General features: G+C 35.6%; 1 protein-coding gene across 1 annotated transcript; it reads left to right on the forward strand.

Annotated features, from left to right (window-relative positions):
* Positions 1–7,333: 7,333 nt before the first annotated feature.
* On the forward strand, positions 7,334–10,701 carry LOC113328248. Its single transcript, XM_026575358.1, has 3 exons — positions 7,334–7,699; positions 8,992–9,180; positions 10,285–10,701. The coding sequence occupies exons 1-3, from the start codon at positions 7,445–7,447 to the stop codon at positions 10,363–10,365; spliced, it is 525 nt and encodes a 174-aa protein (XP_026431143.1). The 5' UTR covers positions 7,334–7,444; the 3' UTR covers positions 10,366–10,701.
* Positions 10,702–17,927: the final 7,226 nt, after the last annotated feature.

A 17,927-nucleotide genomic window follows, 5' to 3' on the forward strand; every position in this document is an offset into this window, starting at 1 on the left:
TTATATATCTTAAAGGCTTCTAACGAATCATCTTTCTCTCTAAGAAAATAAACATGATGGTACCTCGTACAATCATCTATAAAAGTAACAACCCACTTCTTACCACCTCTAGTTTGAACTGATTTCATATCAACTAGGTCTGAATGAATTAACTCTAAGAGTTTAGTTTTTCTCTAGACATTCTTATAAGTGAATGATTTCTTAGTATCCTTAGACTCTACACAAATTTCACACTTATGATCTCGATTTATAGTGAATTTGGGTAAGCAGCCTACGCTACCCAACTTATGCATTGTTGTTTACATGACCAAGTATATATACCATGCCAAACATCTAATGACACACACATATAAGAAGAAAAATCATTCAATTCACTTCAGGATAGGTTACATTAAGATTATATAGACCCACAGTATTATAGCCCTTACCCACATAATCGTTGCCCTTAGTTATTACAACTTTTCCATACTCAATTGTAACTTTAAAACCTTTATCATCTAAAACAGAATAAGAAACAATAATTTTGCAGATGTCTGGAACATGAAAAAACTTCATTTAATGTGAGAGTCTTTCCATATGAGAGCTTCAGATCGACCTTTCCACTTCCTGCAACCTCTGATGCAGATAAGTTACCCATATAGAGTTTCTCGCCTTCCCCTACAGGTGAACAAGTCTGTGTTCCCAAAGACATGCTTGGTACCAGTCCATCACATTGGTCATCAAATTAAATTCAGACACCACAGCAGAAAACTCGTCTTTGTTCTTCTCAACCAAGTTAGCATTATTCCTCTTATCCTTACATTGTCTACAGTAACTTCCATATGACCAATATTTCCACACACCCAACAAGGACCCTTAATTTTAATAATGTTACATTCTGGTTTACGGAACGTACCTTTCTTATAAGGATCATGTTTCGAGTTGCGATTGTTATTGTCGCCTTTTCCAACTTTGCAGGTTCAACAAGTTGTCCTTAACACATTAGTTTGCGGGTGTACTCAAGATGAGCAATTTTAAACACCCACGTGCGAAGATGTGTCCAACATAAGACTTCCCGGTATAACTTGAGTTAGCACAACGCAAGTTACACACTCTTGAACTTAGCAATGGGGATTGGAAGTGAACACGACGCCCAAAACAAAGCAAGAAGATGATGAAAAAAAGACTAGAAAGTAGTCGCTTCTGGTGTAAGTTGAAAAGAGATTTTCGAGCTGTATTTATAGGAGAATTAACTTGCAAATCAAGTTGGCTTAGGTTTTCTTCTAAAAAGAGTTTTTTTGTTGTAAAACAATTAAAACACGGAAAAACAATTTTCTCATACATAAAACTCTTAAATAAATTATTTCTGGAAATAATTTCCTAAATAAAAAACTTGAAAAAATAATTTTGAGTAAACACAAGACTTGGTGAATGGTATACGCACATATTGCATTGGTTGGGACATGTATCGTTTTCCCCACCTGATATACCCTCGTTTGTCAATATATCAATAAGAAAATGGTTATATAATGGAGCTCCTCTTTAGTTTTCCACAATGGGAGACTATAAGATCATTTTATTTACTCACAAAATGATCAAGAATCCTTAGACCCTTAGGTCATTACATCTAAAATAGCAGGGTTCTAACAACCACAACCAATATTTCGTTTAGCAATCTATATGGACAAACTCCAATATACTTTCAAGAGAATCAAATAGATAGTCAGACTCAATCTTCAGAAAAGTATATCAAAGAGTTTTAACTCTGTTTCTTAATGTAATCATCAAATCGAACAGATAGAAATCCGTGAGCCTGATTATAAGAAACAACTCGGACGATATCAAAAAACAATATCAAGTGTCAATCAATTCAATCAACAACCCAAAGGTCAGATTCAAGAACTGATTGAACTTACGCACAACCTGTGATATTTCAATTATATAGAAAATATAATGCGGAAAAGAAATAACACAAACACTAGAATTTTGTTAACGAGGAAACCGCAAATGCAAACAAAAAAAAAAACTCGGGACCTAGTCCAACTTTGAACACCACACTGTATTAAGCCTCTAAAGACACTAGCCTACTACAAGTTAACTTCAGACTGGAATGTGGTTGAGCCCTAACCAATCTCACGCTGATCAAGGTACAGTTGTGATCCTTACGTCTCTGAATCCCAACAGTTCTCTATGCACTTGATTCTCTTAGCTGATCTCATCCACAACTAAGAGTTGCTACGACCCAAAGTCGAAGACTTGATAAACAAATCTGTCTCACACTGAAAAGACTATTGAAATAGATAAATCTATCTTCCACAGAAATACCTATGATTTTTATTCCGTCTTTTGATAAATCAAGGTGCATAGGAACCAATTGATATACCAGACTTATATTCCAAAAGAACAACCTAGTAATATTAATCACCTCACAATAATCTTAATCGTATGGAAGCAAAACAAGATATTGTGTAATCACAAACGATGAGATGAAGATATTTGTGACTTGTTTTTATCTTACCTATCGGAGATAAATCTCGAGAAAATCTTAGATAAGATAGTACTCAATCACGATAGTATAAAGTAAGATCAGAACACATAACTACAGAGAAAATAGTTGGGTCTGGCTTCACAATCCCAATGAACTCTTTAAGTCGTTAACTTATAATGGTTTTAGGAAAAACCTAGGTTAAAGGACAATCGACTCTGGTCGCAACTAGCATCACACAGGAGGTGTGGGGATTAGGTTTCCAAGTTGCTAGAGTTCTCCCTTATATAGTCTTCAAATCAGGGTTTGCAATCAATGTTACCTTGGCAACAAATCTTTCAATATTCACTATTAGATGAACACCTGATTAGATTCAACTGTTAAATCGAACTTAGCTTGTTACGCACAAATGAAATGTACCTTCATTTAGATATAGGTAACCGTACCTAAACGTGTACACTTAGTTGGCTTAACAATAGTTAACCGAAGTTAGCCATACGAACACTTTCATATCAACCTTATTCATCTTAACCACAACTAGTTCAAATTACTCTAATGAAACTAGTTATAGAGTTTTTCAATTGTTTATATTCTCATAGAAGTATACAAGACACAATTGAAGAAAAATCGGTTTGATTCACTCAAATCAATTCATGAACATCATAGCTGCGCTTTGCAAAAGATTGCATTCCTTAATATATATAAATGTATTTGTTCATGACACAACCGGTTCTAGAACATAACCCACTCAAGAATGCAAACAGGTACGCATACCTAAGTAGCCGGACTTGGACCGTGTTCTCCAGTATGCAAACGGGTACGCATACTGTGGTACACTTCCAAAACTCAGTTGAATATGGTGCGCGTACGGGTACACATACCAAGGTTCCCGGGCTTCAAGTGACTTTGCCAGTACGCGTACGGGTACACATACTGTAGCTCCCGGAATTCACCTGACCAACCACTACGCATATGGGTATGCATACTAGGTTCCCGGTCTTGGATCACGCATGCGCAAGTACGCATACTGTGCTTATAATCCAATCAATGTTAATTGTTCTAAACTCTCATTTCAAGCATTGAAACATTCTTAGAAGACGGCAAGAGCTGTCTTACACAAACTATTAGCTTCAAATCAATTTTCAAGTGATCGAATGATCAATACGAAATATTCCGAGTCTACATCAAATGACTGTCTCACATAAATCATACAAGATGTTACCAGGCGATTTTCACATGATCATCTTTTGACTTTTGTCAAGAATATAAGGTGAACTTGGTTAAAGCGAAAGCTTACCAACACATATTTCGAGAAATATGTAAGCGAGTTAAACTCAACTAGAAATATCAAATGTGTATAAATTAAAGTCTATATAGCAATACGACTTTTTTCTCAAGTAGGAGATAGAGTAGAATAGACTTCTAAGTGATAGATGAGTTTCAGTCTCCACATACCTTTCTTGATGAAGTTCCACAAGCTCCCCTTAGTAGTTTTTCACCTTCAATCGATGAACTGCCTTGAAGTTAAAGCTCAACTACACATTCTATCCTAGTCCGAGATATAGCTATAAGTAGACTAGAAATTAAGACTTATAATTTTGATCACTAAACTTGACAAACAAGATTGAGATATCAAAGCTTGCGTGTTTGACCAAGCAATGCTCTAACAAGATCAAACCACATCAAAACCAAAAACCTTTTTATTAAAACTCATTTTCTCCAACAATAAAAACTTATGGTTAAATAAGATTGGATCATCTTAAATATATCAAAAAGAATGGATAAATATATCATCAAAATAAAGGATTAGTGGTATCAACATGGTCACTGGGAAAGTGTAAGTATGGAAAATGAAAATCTTGATAAGATGACAAATAAGAACATATTATAAAAACGGATTTGATTCATGGAAAGAACAGATGTAACTGAAATGATTTCGACAAACGACCTAAGAGACAAAAATAATGTAGTTCAATAAGCCATCACTATAATTAAAGATTAGTAAAAAAGAGTTGTGGAATACGATTACAGTTGAATAAAATCCGGTAGCAAACAAGATCAGAAAACTATGAAGATGTTATAAAAAAAAATTTATGCAAAACATTGATAACTTACATCAACATGTAGACTCCAATAGATCACAAATAGAATGATGTTTAACTGATATTCAACACCGGGATAAAAAAACAAAAAGAAAAAAGATCATCAACATAGAGAAAAAAGATAGTAGAAGCGATGGATCTTTTTGCTGCTCTGTACCATCATAAAATATGATTGGTATGATTATAGAGAGAAATGGTGAAGACAAAAGATATAACGTGGTTCGGTCAATTTGACCTACATCCACGAATAAACCTCAGAGGGGTGAACTGTATTAGAGATATCTAACTCATTGAGCTAGATTTACAACTACATTTATGATTCTTATATATAGGATGATATAATAAACAAGAAACCCTTGGATCATAACAAACTATCTTGACTAGGTCAGATTCGTCTAGCTAGAATACATGAGCTAGATTACATAATAATGACTTGGTCTTGTATATCTTCTTTGCACGTGTATGACCACCTCGATACCTCGGTGGCTAAGAATAGAATATATTCCAATACTCTCCACTCTATATTCTCACAGTAAAACCCCAATTTTTCTTTGTTTAGAAAATGAGACAAACCTATTTTCAAGCTCGGTCTTTCAGATTGAAAGTACCCAGAAATTTCAAATCTTCCAAGAAATTTGAGTGTGTTCTTAGTTTTCTATTTTGTACTTGAAAGAATAAAGCTTAATATTTCAGAGAGAATAAAGTTATTTTTATGGAAATGTTTACAAAATGCATTGCCTACTAATGTTAAACTCTATGGTAAAGTTAAAGATGTAGTACCTCATTGTACTATGTGTAAAGTAGAATTAGAAACAACTGAACATCTTGTTTTTTATTGAACTTATGCTAAGGAAGTTTGGAACTCATCTGCTAAGCCAATCTCTTTATCTTGAGCAGGTTGTATTTTTCTTTGTGATCGCAACTAATGCACCTTATCTTGGGAAGAAAGCTCATGGTTATGCTCCGTCAAAAAACTCACAAAAAAATATGTTTCATCACTATTAATCTTAATTTGCATTCTTGCCATACAACATGTTCGCGTCACCTCTCGAGGTTTAGTTGGTGTTCCCCTAGGGTGTTTTTCCCTTTCGCCTTCACGCGAACAAAAAAATACTCTCCCCATAACTTTTTTATCTGCTCTTCTTTTTGAAGCCGATTGCTTTCTCACCCTGAATCCAATTCTCCTTTCATAAGCATTATAAAATTCATATGCATCATTTCCCATAAGATTTCCTGCTTTTCCCATTATATTTTCCATAGGATTTCCTGTAACCATACTCACTTCGGTGCTTGTTCGAACATAGTTTTCCTCCGACATAAGTTCTCTTGGATCAGCATTATCATTCAATTCAATTGAATAACGCATCTCTTGCGCTTCCATCTGTCGTTAAAAAAATGATGCAGTAATGCAATTTTAACATATAAAATTGGGAAAGCTAAGGTGCTAGATTAAATTATTAGATCAAGAACTTACCTCTGGCTTGAAGAACCGTACATAGGAAATGAAGTTTAGGTTTTGAAATCTAAGGTAAAAGTATCTTTCAATATTAGAGCCTATAATTACGCGAGATATCACGTGAGATAGTGTGTTTTTTTCTTTCCATAAACGATGGGTTTGCATTTACCTATGTTAAGGTTAGTTATTATTTTTAGATATTTAGCGAGATTTTTTCTAATATTAATGGAGGGGTAATTTGGGAGTGCAAAATCATAGTGTGAGTTGGCTGGATTTTGCAAATAAGGAAGGAATGGTGTCGGCTTGTGATTCGTCCCCCATGCCTCCTTCGGATTTTGTCCTCATCAAAAATTTTCTCCAACAACTACAGGGAAATCATTTCTCTCATTTCATCTCAATTTCCAACTAATTTTCGAGAAGTTCAATATTCAGAAATCTAGTTTTGAGCACACTCCGTCAGATAAATTTTGCTTGATTGGCGTGAAGTAGTTGATGATTAATTCTCCTGTTACACATGTTAAATTTCGTCTCTCTTAGCGTAAATACCAAAAGATAAAATTGTGATATCATGTGAACATTCGTTAGAGGGCATGTACCGACCTTTATCCCAAATAATGGAGCAGCGGGAGCGGCTGCTAGGGATGAGAATGGTCTGTTTATGAGTTGTGGTGCAATCACTTTTGATACTACCTCTCCTTTGTTGGCAGAATCCATAGCTTACAGATTGGGACTGGAGTTGGAGCAAAGATTTGGCTTTAATAAGATCATAATTGAAGGTGATACAACTAATGTTACAGCTATTGTCTTAGGTGACAGTAGAAACATTCCATGGAGCATCAATTCTGTTGTTCGGCAGATTAAAGATGTTGTTATTGCTAATTTCTTTGTTGAAGTTAAGTTTACTTATGTTTCTAAAAGTGCTAATAGTTTGACTCATTCTTTGTGCCAACATGCCATGCACAATCATGTAAATAAATCATGTAAATAGTCGGTGGAATGCTAATTCTCCACCCTCTTGTATCCTTTCAACCATCAATCTTTGAGGTAGTTAAATTAATGGGCTCTTTGGAGCCCCTTGATAAAAAAAAGAAGAAGTTAGAGGGCGTGCACAAAATCACATTAGAATTAGATCAAGGAGCGGTTAACGGGTTTGACTTTTCCTGGTTAACAACTGATTTGACGAAACTACCCTCTTTTAAGATCAGTCTCTTCTGATAAATCATGTAAATTAACAAATAGAAAAGGGTAAAGTAGACTCTTCAATCTATATCATCTTCCTCTTTTCTTTTCCTTCCCCCGAATTAGAGAAAACTTCACTCCACATAATCTCTAACCCTAACAATTCCAATTCCCTCGAAATTGAATCTAAAACCCCCCAATTTTCCCCAAAATTCAATCTCAAAATCCCGAATCTCCCCCTAAATGTATCGAATTAGTCGTTCATTATTCCAATCTCGAAGACTAATACATACACAATCTCATAATCCACCAAGTGAAACATTAAAGAAAACAGTATCAGAAATGAGGAAGAAGAAGAAAAATAAAACGAATCGAAGTAAAATGAATGATGAGTTCTTAGTTGAAGTACCAGAATCAATGGCTTATCTAGATACACTTAAAATGCCTGTTGTTCTTACTGCTGTTGCCGTTGTTCTATTCGCCAAAGTTCTCATGTTGGTATGTATTTATGCCCCTTTCCTAAAAAATTATCGCATTTTTGAACTCTGTAGCTAATGATTTACAGAACAACATCGGTTATTGTAGCCAATGTTTTGTAAGTTAGCAATTTAGTCTATTTTGTATGTCGCCCTTGTTGGCTTGTTATTGCTGTTATGTATTTGAAGTAATAAACAAGTCAGTTGTTCCGAACCCATAGAATGTGAAAGAACAATGAAAGGATGTCTCTTTAACACATCAGTATCACCAAGAAACCTTATGTTGAAATTGAAGTTTGTAGCCAATGTTTTGTAGAGATTATCAGTTAGTTACCCATTTAGACATATTTCATATTTCTATGTTGGACTTGTTATTGTTGGTACGCTTTTAGATTCAGAATGATTTTCTGCTTGCTCAAAACATGCACGTGAGCTGAGTTGGCAAATCCATGTTGTTGGATCACCAGGGATTCATCCCAGTGGGTGGCCACATCCAACAGTGGAGGGTATCTGGGGGTTTCAGGCTTTCAGCTTAGCTTGTGTGCACATTTTGGGCCAGAAGCCAATCAGGACTTGTAGACTCGTAGTTACTTTAAGGTTTTCTAGAGAGTTCTGTGAGGAGCAATATTATATGGATTCAAGGATGCTCGACATGTGTAAGGCAGTGTGAAGTTGATGGAGGTGATTGAAAGTAAAATAACATAGATTCGGCAAGAAACCTTATATTGAATTTAATGATTGTTATTGAACTTACCAGAGTTAAGTTCTGCTTCCTTATAATATAGTGAAATTTAGTAGTAGAACTGTGCAGTTGATAGGTGATTAAACTAAAAAATGTCTGACACCTTAGTCTGTAAAGAAAGTTGTAACCAGGTCATCCGATCTTTGACCATTTAGAATGGGGAAAATCAGTGGATAGTGAGGCTTCTACACTTCTCGACACCTTTGAAGCATATGTCGACATATCAGAAGCTAGACCTTGTATAGATGATAGTGTGTAAATATTGAAAGCTCCGTCAAATTAAGTTTTCAAGTTTCTTATGACATATACGAGTGAGATTTAGAAAAGCAACATGTAAATGAAGAAGGGTACCGCTAGAAGCCTAGAACTTACAGGAAGAGACAACCTTACATCCGTATGCCACTTCTTTCACTGTATACTGGTGGGAGAATCTTTAGTCTTCTTTATGTGGAGACTGAACAATAAACTCTTTTATTTTTCTTCTATTTCGTCTTTTCTGTTGTTGTTTGCGTTGAATGAAGATTTTTTTGGGATCTACCTGTAACATTTTTGTTGATTTCCGTTTGGGGCAGCATGACGAATCAAAATCTCAAGAGAGGATTGAGCGCAAAATTAGGAATGCTCCTGAAGGTCAAGGGACAGTTAGGATGCTTAGTCCTGAAGAATGGGAGGAAATCCAAGAAGTGAGGCCAAGGACTCCTTTCGAATCCAAGCTTGCTCGCCCAAATGCACGCTTAAGAACCGATGAACCACTTCGTATGGTGAGTCATTTGTACAACTTTGTTTGTGAAGTTCTAGCTCCAGCACTTTTACATTGATACGTTCTTCGTTATTATTTTGAGTTCCTTTGTTTGTGAGTATAGAAATAGTCTTTAGATATATGAGCATTATTTTATTGGTAGTGACATAAAGTTGGTAAAGTTTTCATCATAACTTGTTCACAATGCCTTTAGCACTAGAATATTGGTTCGTTGACACATTGACTTACTACTTACTATATATTTGTCTTGTGTATGCTTGGAACCCCTGAAAACTTCAAAGTCTTATTGACGTAATTACAAAACTGTAGGGGTTATCATGACTGCTGCACTCAGTTCCTATATCTATAAGCTCTTGGAAAATGTCAACAACCTTCGGTGACTGTTTCTTGTCAATGTCAGCTTGTATATCACTGCAATTACATACTTTCAGGATAGATAATGTGCATTAGAAGAAAGACTTAAGATCAGCATGATATATTTGTGGAGATCAATTTCCCATTAAAAAACTTAGATCAGGGTTCTCTGCAACCCAGGAGGTGCACGAGGACACCCGCTGAGGAAACCTGGACTAGAGATCTTGTTGCTGGAGCAGAAAAGAATAACTTATAGCGATCCAAGTAACAATAATGCAAACCTCTATGGATATATGCTAGGGCTATCCTCACTGCACCACCTATTTTATTTTGAAAATGTCCAGCTTCCAGTGATCAGGCCAAATAGTTTTCTCACAATTGCATCCCCCAATCTTGCAGAGTAGGTCAGCTCACTAGTAATCGCTTTTAATTAGAATGAAACCAACAATGTTGTCCTTCATGGACTTAAACCCTTCATTATGCTGCAACATCTGGCTCTCCTCTCTTTTTCGCTATTCCAATTATGTTTGCTTGAAGGTAACTTGTTGCATGAAGTGGAACTGAGTTTACTTGAATTGTTTTCATCATGTCTTTTGGATTTTGATGGAAAGCAAATTCTGCCCTAGTTACTTGATGATGTCATTTCTGAAATAGGAATTGCTTAGAACCCAACGAACGCATTCTATACTTTCTTTCGTTTATCTTTCATGCTACAAGGAACAAAATGGTATACTTACATGGTGATGTACAGGGGGATGTCAAAGACTGGGGTATCGATGTGCTCACAGATGCACTTACAAGAGTGGAAGATAGCATCAGACGCGGTGCGTAGTAATCATTTCGAGTACCCAACTATGGCAACAACTGAATGTACATTTCCAATTCCTGATGGAGCATTGAGGACTCGAACATGTTACCCCTAACATCGACTAAAGTTGTGCATTGAAGCAACGTGATGATGGATCACATGGTTACCAAAATTACTTCAAAATTGATAAGAAATTTTACATTCCAACCGCTTGATCCTGAAAAAACTTTGGACAATTTTTTATCATGTCACAGTCGCACTGTTTTTTTGTTACATTGTTTGTCTACATATTATGTACTGTCAGTTGTATATACCCGACAGTGTGATTAAAGTCCATGAAAGTACACTTTGGTCAAATAAGTGGAACATCATCTCTGCTCCAATAATGTACACGACAGTCCCGCCAAAACATCCCAACCAGGCAAAACCATTGGACATGCAACCAGGGGCAGAGCCAAGGGCACCTGATTTTAACCCAAGGCTCATTTATCCTCGCCCCCGTTAAATTTTATCCCATAATTGCCCCTACAAAGCATTTTTATTTCTATTTGCCCCTTGCCACATGGAATCCTAGTTCTACCATTGCTTGCAAGAACCTTGCAGCAAGATTGGCTTTGTGCCCAACAAATGTTCATCGGTTTACTACACCAAATCAAGGATTTTCTTATAGAAAAAAAGTGTTACCAAAAAATAGGAGCTAATTTCACTAAGATAAATGGTTACAGGTAGTCGGTGTTATATAATGTGTTAGAATTTTGGCTAACTCTTTTAATCCATTAGGGAAATTAAATTGGCTAACACTTTGATTTCATTACAATATTTATGCTAACTATCTACATTTTACACTTCATATTTACTTTGTAATGTAGGTATTATGTTAATCCATTGCTAACCCTTTCAATTACTATTAAAATGACCACTAAACATATGACATGTGTCTTTTGGTTCCAGAATTTTGCTAACACTATTTCCCTTAGAAAATTTGTTACCTTTCATATGTAACAAATAGCACTTTTCTGGTAGTCGGGCCTGACATTTCCGATTGCCAGACCTGCCATTTTTTCCGGTAATGGGACCTGTCATATTCGATCACCGGACCTGTCATTTCCGGTCGTCGGACCTGAATGTGAGGGTAAAATACCCGATGGCCACGTGTCAACATCCTAAGGGGCTAATCCATAATAAGATGATGAGATAGGAACATCGAATATACTCTAAAAGGTGAATTTGTCTGAATCGAGACACCTGCTACAACGTTACATGAATGACGCGTGTAAGGAGTAGTCCAATCTGCTCAGACGGTCAAGTCTAAAAAGAAGAACCGCATTTAATGAAGGATAAAGGCAAAGACGTGGGCATATGTACGTCGTAATGGAGGGATCAGAAGACTTATACTATAACCCAGAGATGATAGAGCACGAGGTTCTCCAAAGAAGGGTTACACGATCTGGAGGAGAGTGAGACAACTCGGATGGAGAACCAAGCAGGCCATTACGAGGGATAATATAGAATCAGTCTGAAGCAGCGAAGGCGATGTACGATAGCTCCACCATCTCGGATGACCAGGCCTCCACGAGCCTATTTTCCCTATAAATACCAGTCCATGTAGAAGGAGATGGACAACTTATGTATTATTAGATGGTCTTTCTACAGAGAATTCCTGAGAGATCCAGACAGAGAGAGAGAGAGAGAGAGTAAGGAATCACTACACCATTTCCAGGATTTTGTCACACGCTATACCTGTTACTTATTGAATTTGTAATGGTAATAACTATTCTAAATAGGCCGTTATTAGTAATTGTGATGTTGTTTTGTAAAGGTTTTATTTGTGGCAATATCCAGATATAGTCACAATAAAAAGCGTTGCAACAAGTAACTATCACAATTGAACTAATTTTATGGATGCGACACGTGTTAAACTTGCCATAGTTATTCTAACAATTATAATTGTTACTCAATATTAACAACAAATAAACGGGTGACACGTGTCGTTCTCTCGGTTACGACTACTGTAACGGTTAAATTGTGACGCTTATTTGCAACAACTCTGGAATGAAGACATGTGTTGCTTTTACTCACTATTGTTGTTACAGTTAAAACCGTGACAAAACTTCAAATTACAATTAAAAAAAATTGGCAGCCCAGGTCATTGTCATGGACCTGGACTCTCAGTTTACAGGCCTGCCATACACCTCATCATGGATCTGGACTGGACTCAGTTTACAGGCTTCCAATACAATAAATTTAAACCTGAAACATAATTGCAATTTGTGCTTTTAGATGCAGAATTTACAATTCAGGGAAAAGAAAAAAGAAAAAACAAAGAATTATTTGACTTCATTTGGAAGAACAACTGCAACTTCAGTGTAAGGGATATCTCTTATATATCCTGACCCAAAACTTATTAATGTAAATATATAAAAGCCTTAGCAGATAATCCCCAAACTTCATCAATTACAATCCTTGATCAAACTCGTTGGTTTTCATTCGTATGGAGGTCCATAGTTGCGTCCCTTGCCAGTTCTATGCTCACCTTGAATCCACCTTCAAAAATAAACAAAAAGTGAATTCAAAACAATAACAACACAACACTTGAACTTAAGCAATTCAACCATGTGTGAATAGAGATTTTGGTACCTCTACATCATATGTAAAAAATCCCAACAACCCTAACTCATGGAGAAACTAAGATCCTGACCCAAAACTTACCACAGTGAATCTATAAAAGCCTTAGCAGATAATCCCCAAACTTCATCGATTACAATCCTTACCGATCAAACTCATTGGTTTTCATTCGTACGTAGGTCCATAGCTACGTCCCTTGATAGTTGTATGCTTACCTTGAATCCACCTGCAAAAATAAACAAAAAGTGAATTCAATACAATAACAACACAACACTTGAACTTAAGCAATTCAACCATGTGTGAATAGAGATTTTGATACCTCTACATCGGTAGAACCAGGACTCCGATTTCTACCTGAACAATAAGACAATAAACTTGGAACAATAATACAAAGTGAAGTACGGATTACCAAAACCAAAAAAAAATTAAATTAGAATGACAGGAACATAACAGATATACCTGCACTTAGCAGCATCTCGATGCCTACGCCATTGAATATACTGAACAAATTGATATGTCATCCACAGCTGCAGGATCAGGTTGCGCATTGGTATTTGGCCAGGGATATTACTTGTGTCATCTGCAACAAATTAGATAGTGCTTTTGGTATCAACTCAAACACCCAAGTCAACCTTACTATATGTATTATACCTGAGTCGTTCATATTATACTAGTACACAACCATTCATTCTTGGATTGTTTGTACAATAATCCCCATAAATGTGTCAAAAATTACCTTGTATCACAAGCCCTACTCCCGACCAAAACCATACTGCACCTCAAACACAAAAGACAATTTACAAATCTGAAAAAATAAGTTCACAAGCCTACACTAGTGGAAATCAGCCGTTTCGCGACCGACGAAGCAAGTCAGTTAACTAGTATCTATGACTCGCTATGTCAGTCGAAAAAAGGGTCGTTATTTGACCGTCTTTTTCAACTAAGACGTGTCTCTGGGGGTCACTGAAAATCTTGTATCAACGACCGATTATAACGGTCAAACCTTTATGATTGTCTTCAAACAGTCATAGATTTAAATCTTAAAATAAAAAAAGATTGGCTGTCTGGCCTGACTGAATATGACTAGATTTTAAATTAAACAAATATGAAACTCAAATGAGAAACAAATGAAACTCAAATTAGAATTCAAATGAGAATCAAATGAAACTCAAACTAGAATTCATCTGAGAATCAAATGAAATCCAATTTCAAATCAAATAAAAATGAGAAACAAATTAAACTTGCACACAAATAATCCTTTAATTTAACATTCATTGATGCATTGGTTTCAAATTACACAAAGATTAAAATCTGTAGTTCTAACCAACGTAATCTGTAGTTCTAGGATTCGATTACAAAATGATGAACTAAAAAACTATTGATTAAACAACAAAATTATAAACTCCAATGATGATGTTTTAAAGAAAAGTAGAAACCAACAAAATGATTAACTGCCTGGTGTTGAACTAACCCCACACAGTTGATACACCTGCGGTAAAATGAACTGACCCAACACTCTTTTAATTATTTAGCAAAATTACATGTATTTTATTAGTTTTCGCTTTGATTTTTTTTTCATTTTTTATTTTTTTTACACTTCATCTTTATTTAGTACATTAATAAAGAAATAATAATAAATTTTTATAAATATAGTTTAGATCCAAGCCAAAAAGAGAAAGATATTAAGTTTTTGAGATCTTTTTAATAGTTTTCTTAATATCTAATGGGTACCCGGACCCGACGGGTACCCGGATTTTTAAACGGGGCCGGTTCTGGATCCACAAATTTAGGAATCGGACTCGGAACCGTTAGGAACCGGACCAGACCTTTATAAGTAGGGTCTGGGTCAGGGTCTAGTGATACCCGAGAGGACCCGGACCCATTGACACCCCTATCCTAAAGGGACGAGATGGAAGGTTAAATCGTAAACAGAGATAACCAAACACAAAAAAGGGAGTGCACAACTCCTAAACCTAACAACAATAAGGAAGATCCAGCAACAAAACGGGTTATTGCCGAACTCACAGGTTCAAAGATTGCTAGAGTTATATCTGAGTTTCTCGTTCGAGTGAACTGAAAAAGAAATATATCAGATTCGAACACCACAGGTTCAAAGATTGCTAGAGTTAGACCTGAGTTTCTCGTTTGGATGAACTGAAGACGAAATATTACGAACATCACAGGTGCAATGATTGTTAGAGTTTGACCCGAGTTTCTCGTTCGGATGAACTAAAGACGAAATATATCATACTCGAACATCACAGGTTCAAACATTGCTAGAGTTAGACCTAAGTTTCTCGTTCGGATGAACTAAAGACAAAATATATCAGATTACTAGAGTTAGACCTGAGTTTCTCGTTCTGATAAACTGGAGACGAAATATATCAGATTCGAACATCTCAGGTTCAAAGATTACTAGAGTTAGACCTGAGTTTCTCATTCGGGTGAACAAAAGATGAAATTTATCAGGTTTGAACATCCCAGGTTCAAAGATTAGTAGAGTTAGACCTGAATTTCTCGTTCGGATGAACTGAAGACGAAATATATCAAATTCGAACATCACAGGTTCAAAGATTACTAGAGTTACACCTGGGTTTCTCGTTCGGATTAACTGAAGACGAAATATATCAGTTTTGAATATCACAAGTTCAAAGATTACTAGAGTTAGACCTGGGTTTCCCGTTCGGATGATTTAAAGACGAAATATATCAGTTTTGAATATTACAGGTCCAAAGATTACTAGAGTTACACCTGGGTTTCTCGTTTGGATGAACTGAAGATGAAATATATCAGTTTCGAACATCACGGGTTCAAAGATTACTAGAGTTACACCTGGGTTTCTCGTTCGGATGAACTAAAGACGAAATATATCAGTTTTGAACATCACAGGTTCAAAGATTACTAGAGTTACACCTGGGTTCCTCGTTTGGATGAATTGAAGACGAAATATATCAGTTTCGAACATAAGAGGTTCAAAGATTGCTAGAGTTAGACCTGAGTTTCTCGTTCTGATGAAGTGGAGACGAAATATATCAGTTTTGAACATCACAGGTTCAAAGATTACTAGAGTTAGACCTGGGTTTTTCGTTCGGATGAACTGAAGACGAAATATATCAGTTTTGAACACCACAGGTTCAAAGATTACTAGAGTTAGACCTGAGTTTCTCGTTCAGATGAAGTGAAGACTAAATATATCAGTTTTGAACATCACAGATTCAAAGATTCCTAGAGTTAGACCCGAGTTTCTCGTTCAGATGAGCTAAAGACGAAATATATCAGTTTCGAACATCATGAATTCTAAGAATACCAGAGTTAGACCTGAGTTTTCCGTTTGGATGAACTGCAAAAGAAATATATCAGTTTTCAACATCCCAGGTTCGAAGATTACTAGAGTTAGACCTGAGTTTCTCCTTTGGATGAACTGAAGATGAAATTTATCAGATTTGAACATCCCATGTTCAAAGATAACTAGAGTGAAAATAACCAGATTGTGAAAATGATATTACCCTTATCGGAAATAATAAAGTAAATAGTACAGACAATGAAAATGACCATATTACCTTTACTAGAAATTAGTGCAATAAATATCATAGAGATAGTGAAAAATGACCATACTACCCTTACTAGAAATAAATATCACAGAGACAGTGAAATGACCAAACTACCTTACCAAAAATAAGTAATGTAAATATTATAGAGTGTGAAAATGACTATTTTACCCTTATTAAAATAAGTGCAATAAATATTATGGAGACTGTGAAAATGACCAAACTACCCTTATTAGAAATAAGTGCAATAAATATCACACGAACGGTAAAAATGATATACTACCCTTACTGAAAATTAGTGAAATAAATATTACGGAGACTGTAAAAATGACCAAATTACCCTTATCAAAAATAAGTAAAGTAAATATTACAAGGGAAAATTAGGCGCAACTCCAAAAAAAATATTTTCATTGTCAGGCCCACAATTAATTTTAGGTACCGTGACACCCATAATTATTTCCGTTACACCCATAATTATATGAAATTATTAAAAAAGTCTGCATGACGGATTATGCATTAGGGGTATAATTGGCAATGCAACTTGGATATAACATATCTAAAAATCCGCGCCTTGGAATTTTACAAATTTTATATCGTTGAAAATCTTTTTAAGAGAGCTACGCAACGAGTACAAATAAGAATATCAAATTTTTGTTTTTCACAAAAAAATCGGAGGTGATCATCATTTTAGGCACAATTTTCGAAAACTTAATACATAACCATTATGCAACCATTTTCTCCACTGCATAACAAATTATGCATTTGGATAACAAAGTTATGCATCTATAAAAAGTTATGTAACCATTGTTTTGGTTGATTTTAGTGCGTACATAAAAAATTGATGCATAATGCAGTATGCATCCATATTTACGGATGCATATCAGGTTGTGCATCTATTTTCTCGATGCATAAAAGATTGTGCAACAATTTTCTCGATGCATAATGCATTATGCAGTCATATTTTCGGATGCATAACCTGCTGCATAACATGTTATGTAGATATTATTGTAGGTGCATGACAAGTTATGCAGCCTTTTTATTGGTTTCAATACTAAGAAAAAGTAGCTGCATAACGTGCTGTGCAACCGTTTTCTGGACTGCATAACAAGTTATGCAACAACTTTTGTAGATGCATAACATGTTATGCAGACATTTTCTCGACTGCATGACAAAAATTCATACGATTTTAGTGATCTCCAACATTAAGACACTTTCATCTAATCCGCACCATTTATATCCAAGTCTATTGAAGTCGAGCGAACCAGTACTATGTGATTTTGATGAATATATATCAGACTAAAATATAGACAAATTAGCTAAAAGTCAACTATAAGGTCTAATTATATAGTAAAAGATACTTGTCAGCTGGCTTCAACTTGACACAAAGTTCCGAGGAAATTAACACCAAAACCC

Source organism: Papaver somniferum, unplaced genomic scaffold, assembly GCF_003573695.1.
Source record: "Papaver somniferum cultivar HN1 unplaced genomic scaffold, ASM357369v1 unplaced-scaffold_107, whole genome shotgun sequence".
Classification (NCBI taxonomy): domain Eukaryota; kingdom Viridiplantae; phylum Streptophyta; class Magnoliopsida; order Ranunculales; family Papaveraceae; genus Papaver; species Papaver somniferum.

Bases quoted from the DNA above. Each gene is read 5' to 3' on its own strand.
- LOC113328248 (XM_026575358.1), top strand. From the start codon at position 7,445: ATGTATCGAATTAGTCGTTCATTATTCCAATCTCGAAGACTAATACAT. The intron at 7,700-8,991 runs GTATGTATTTAT...CGTTTGGGGCAG, and splicing joins TCGCCAAAGTTCTCATGTTG to CATGACGAATCAAAATCTCA. The intron at 9,181-10,284 runs GTGAGTCATTTG...GGTGATGTACAG, and splicing joins CCGATGAACCACTTCGTATG to GGGGATGTCAAAGACTGGGG.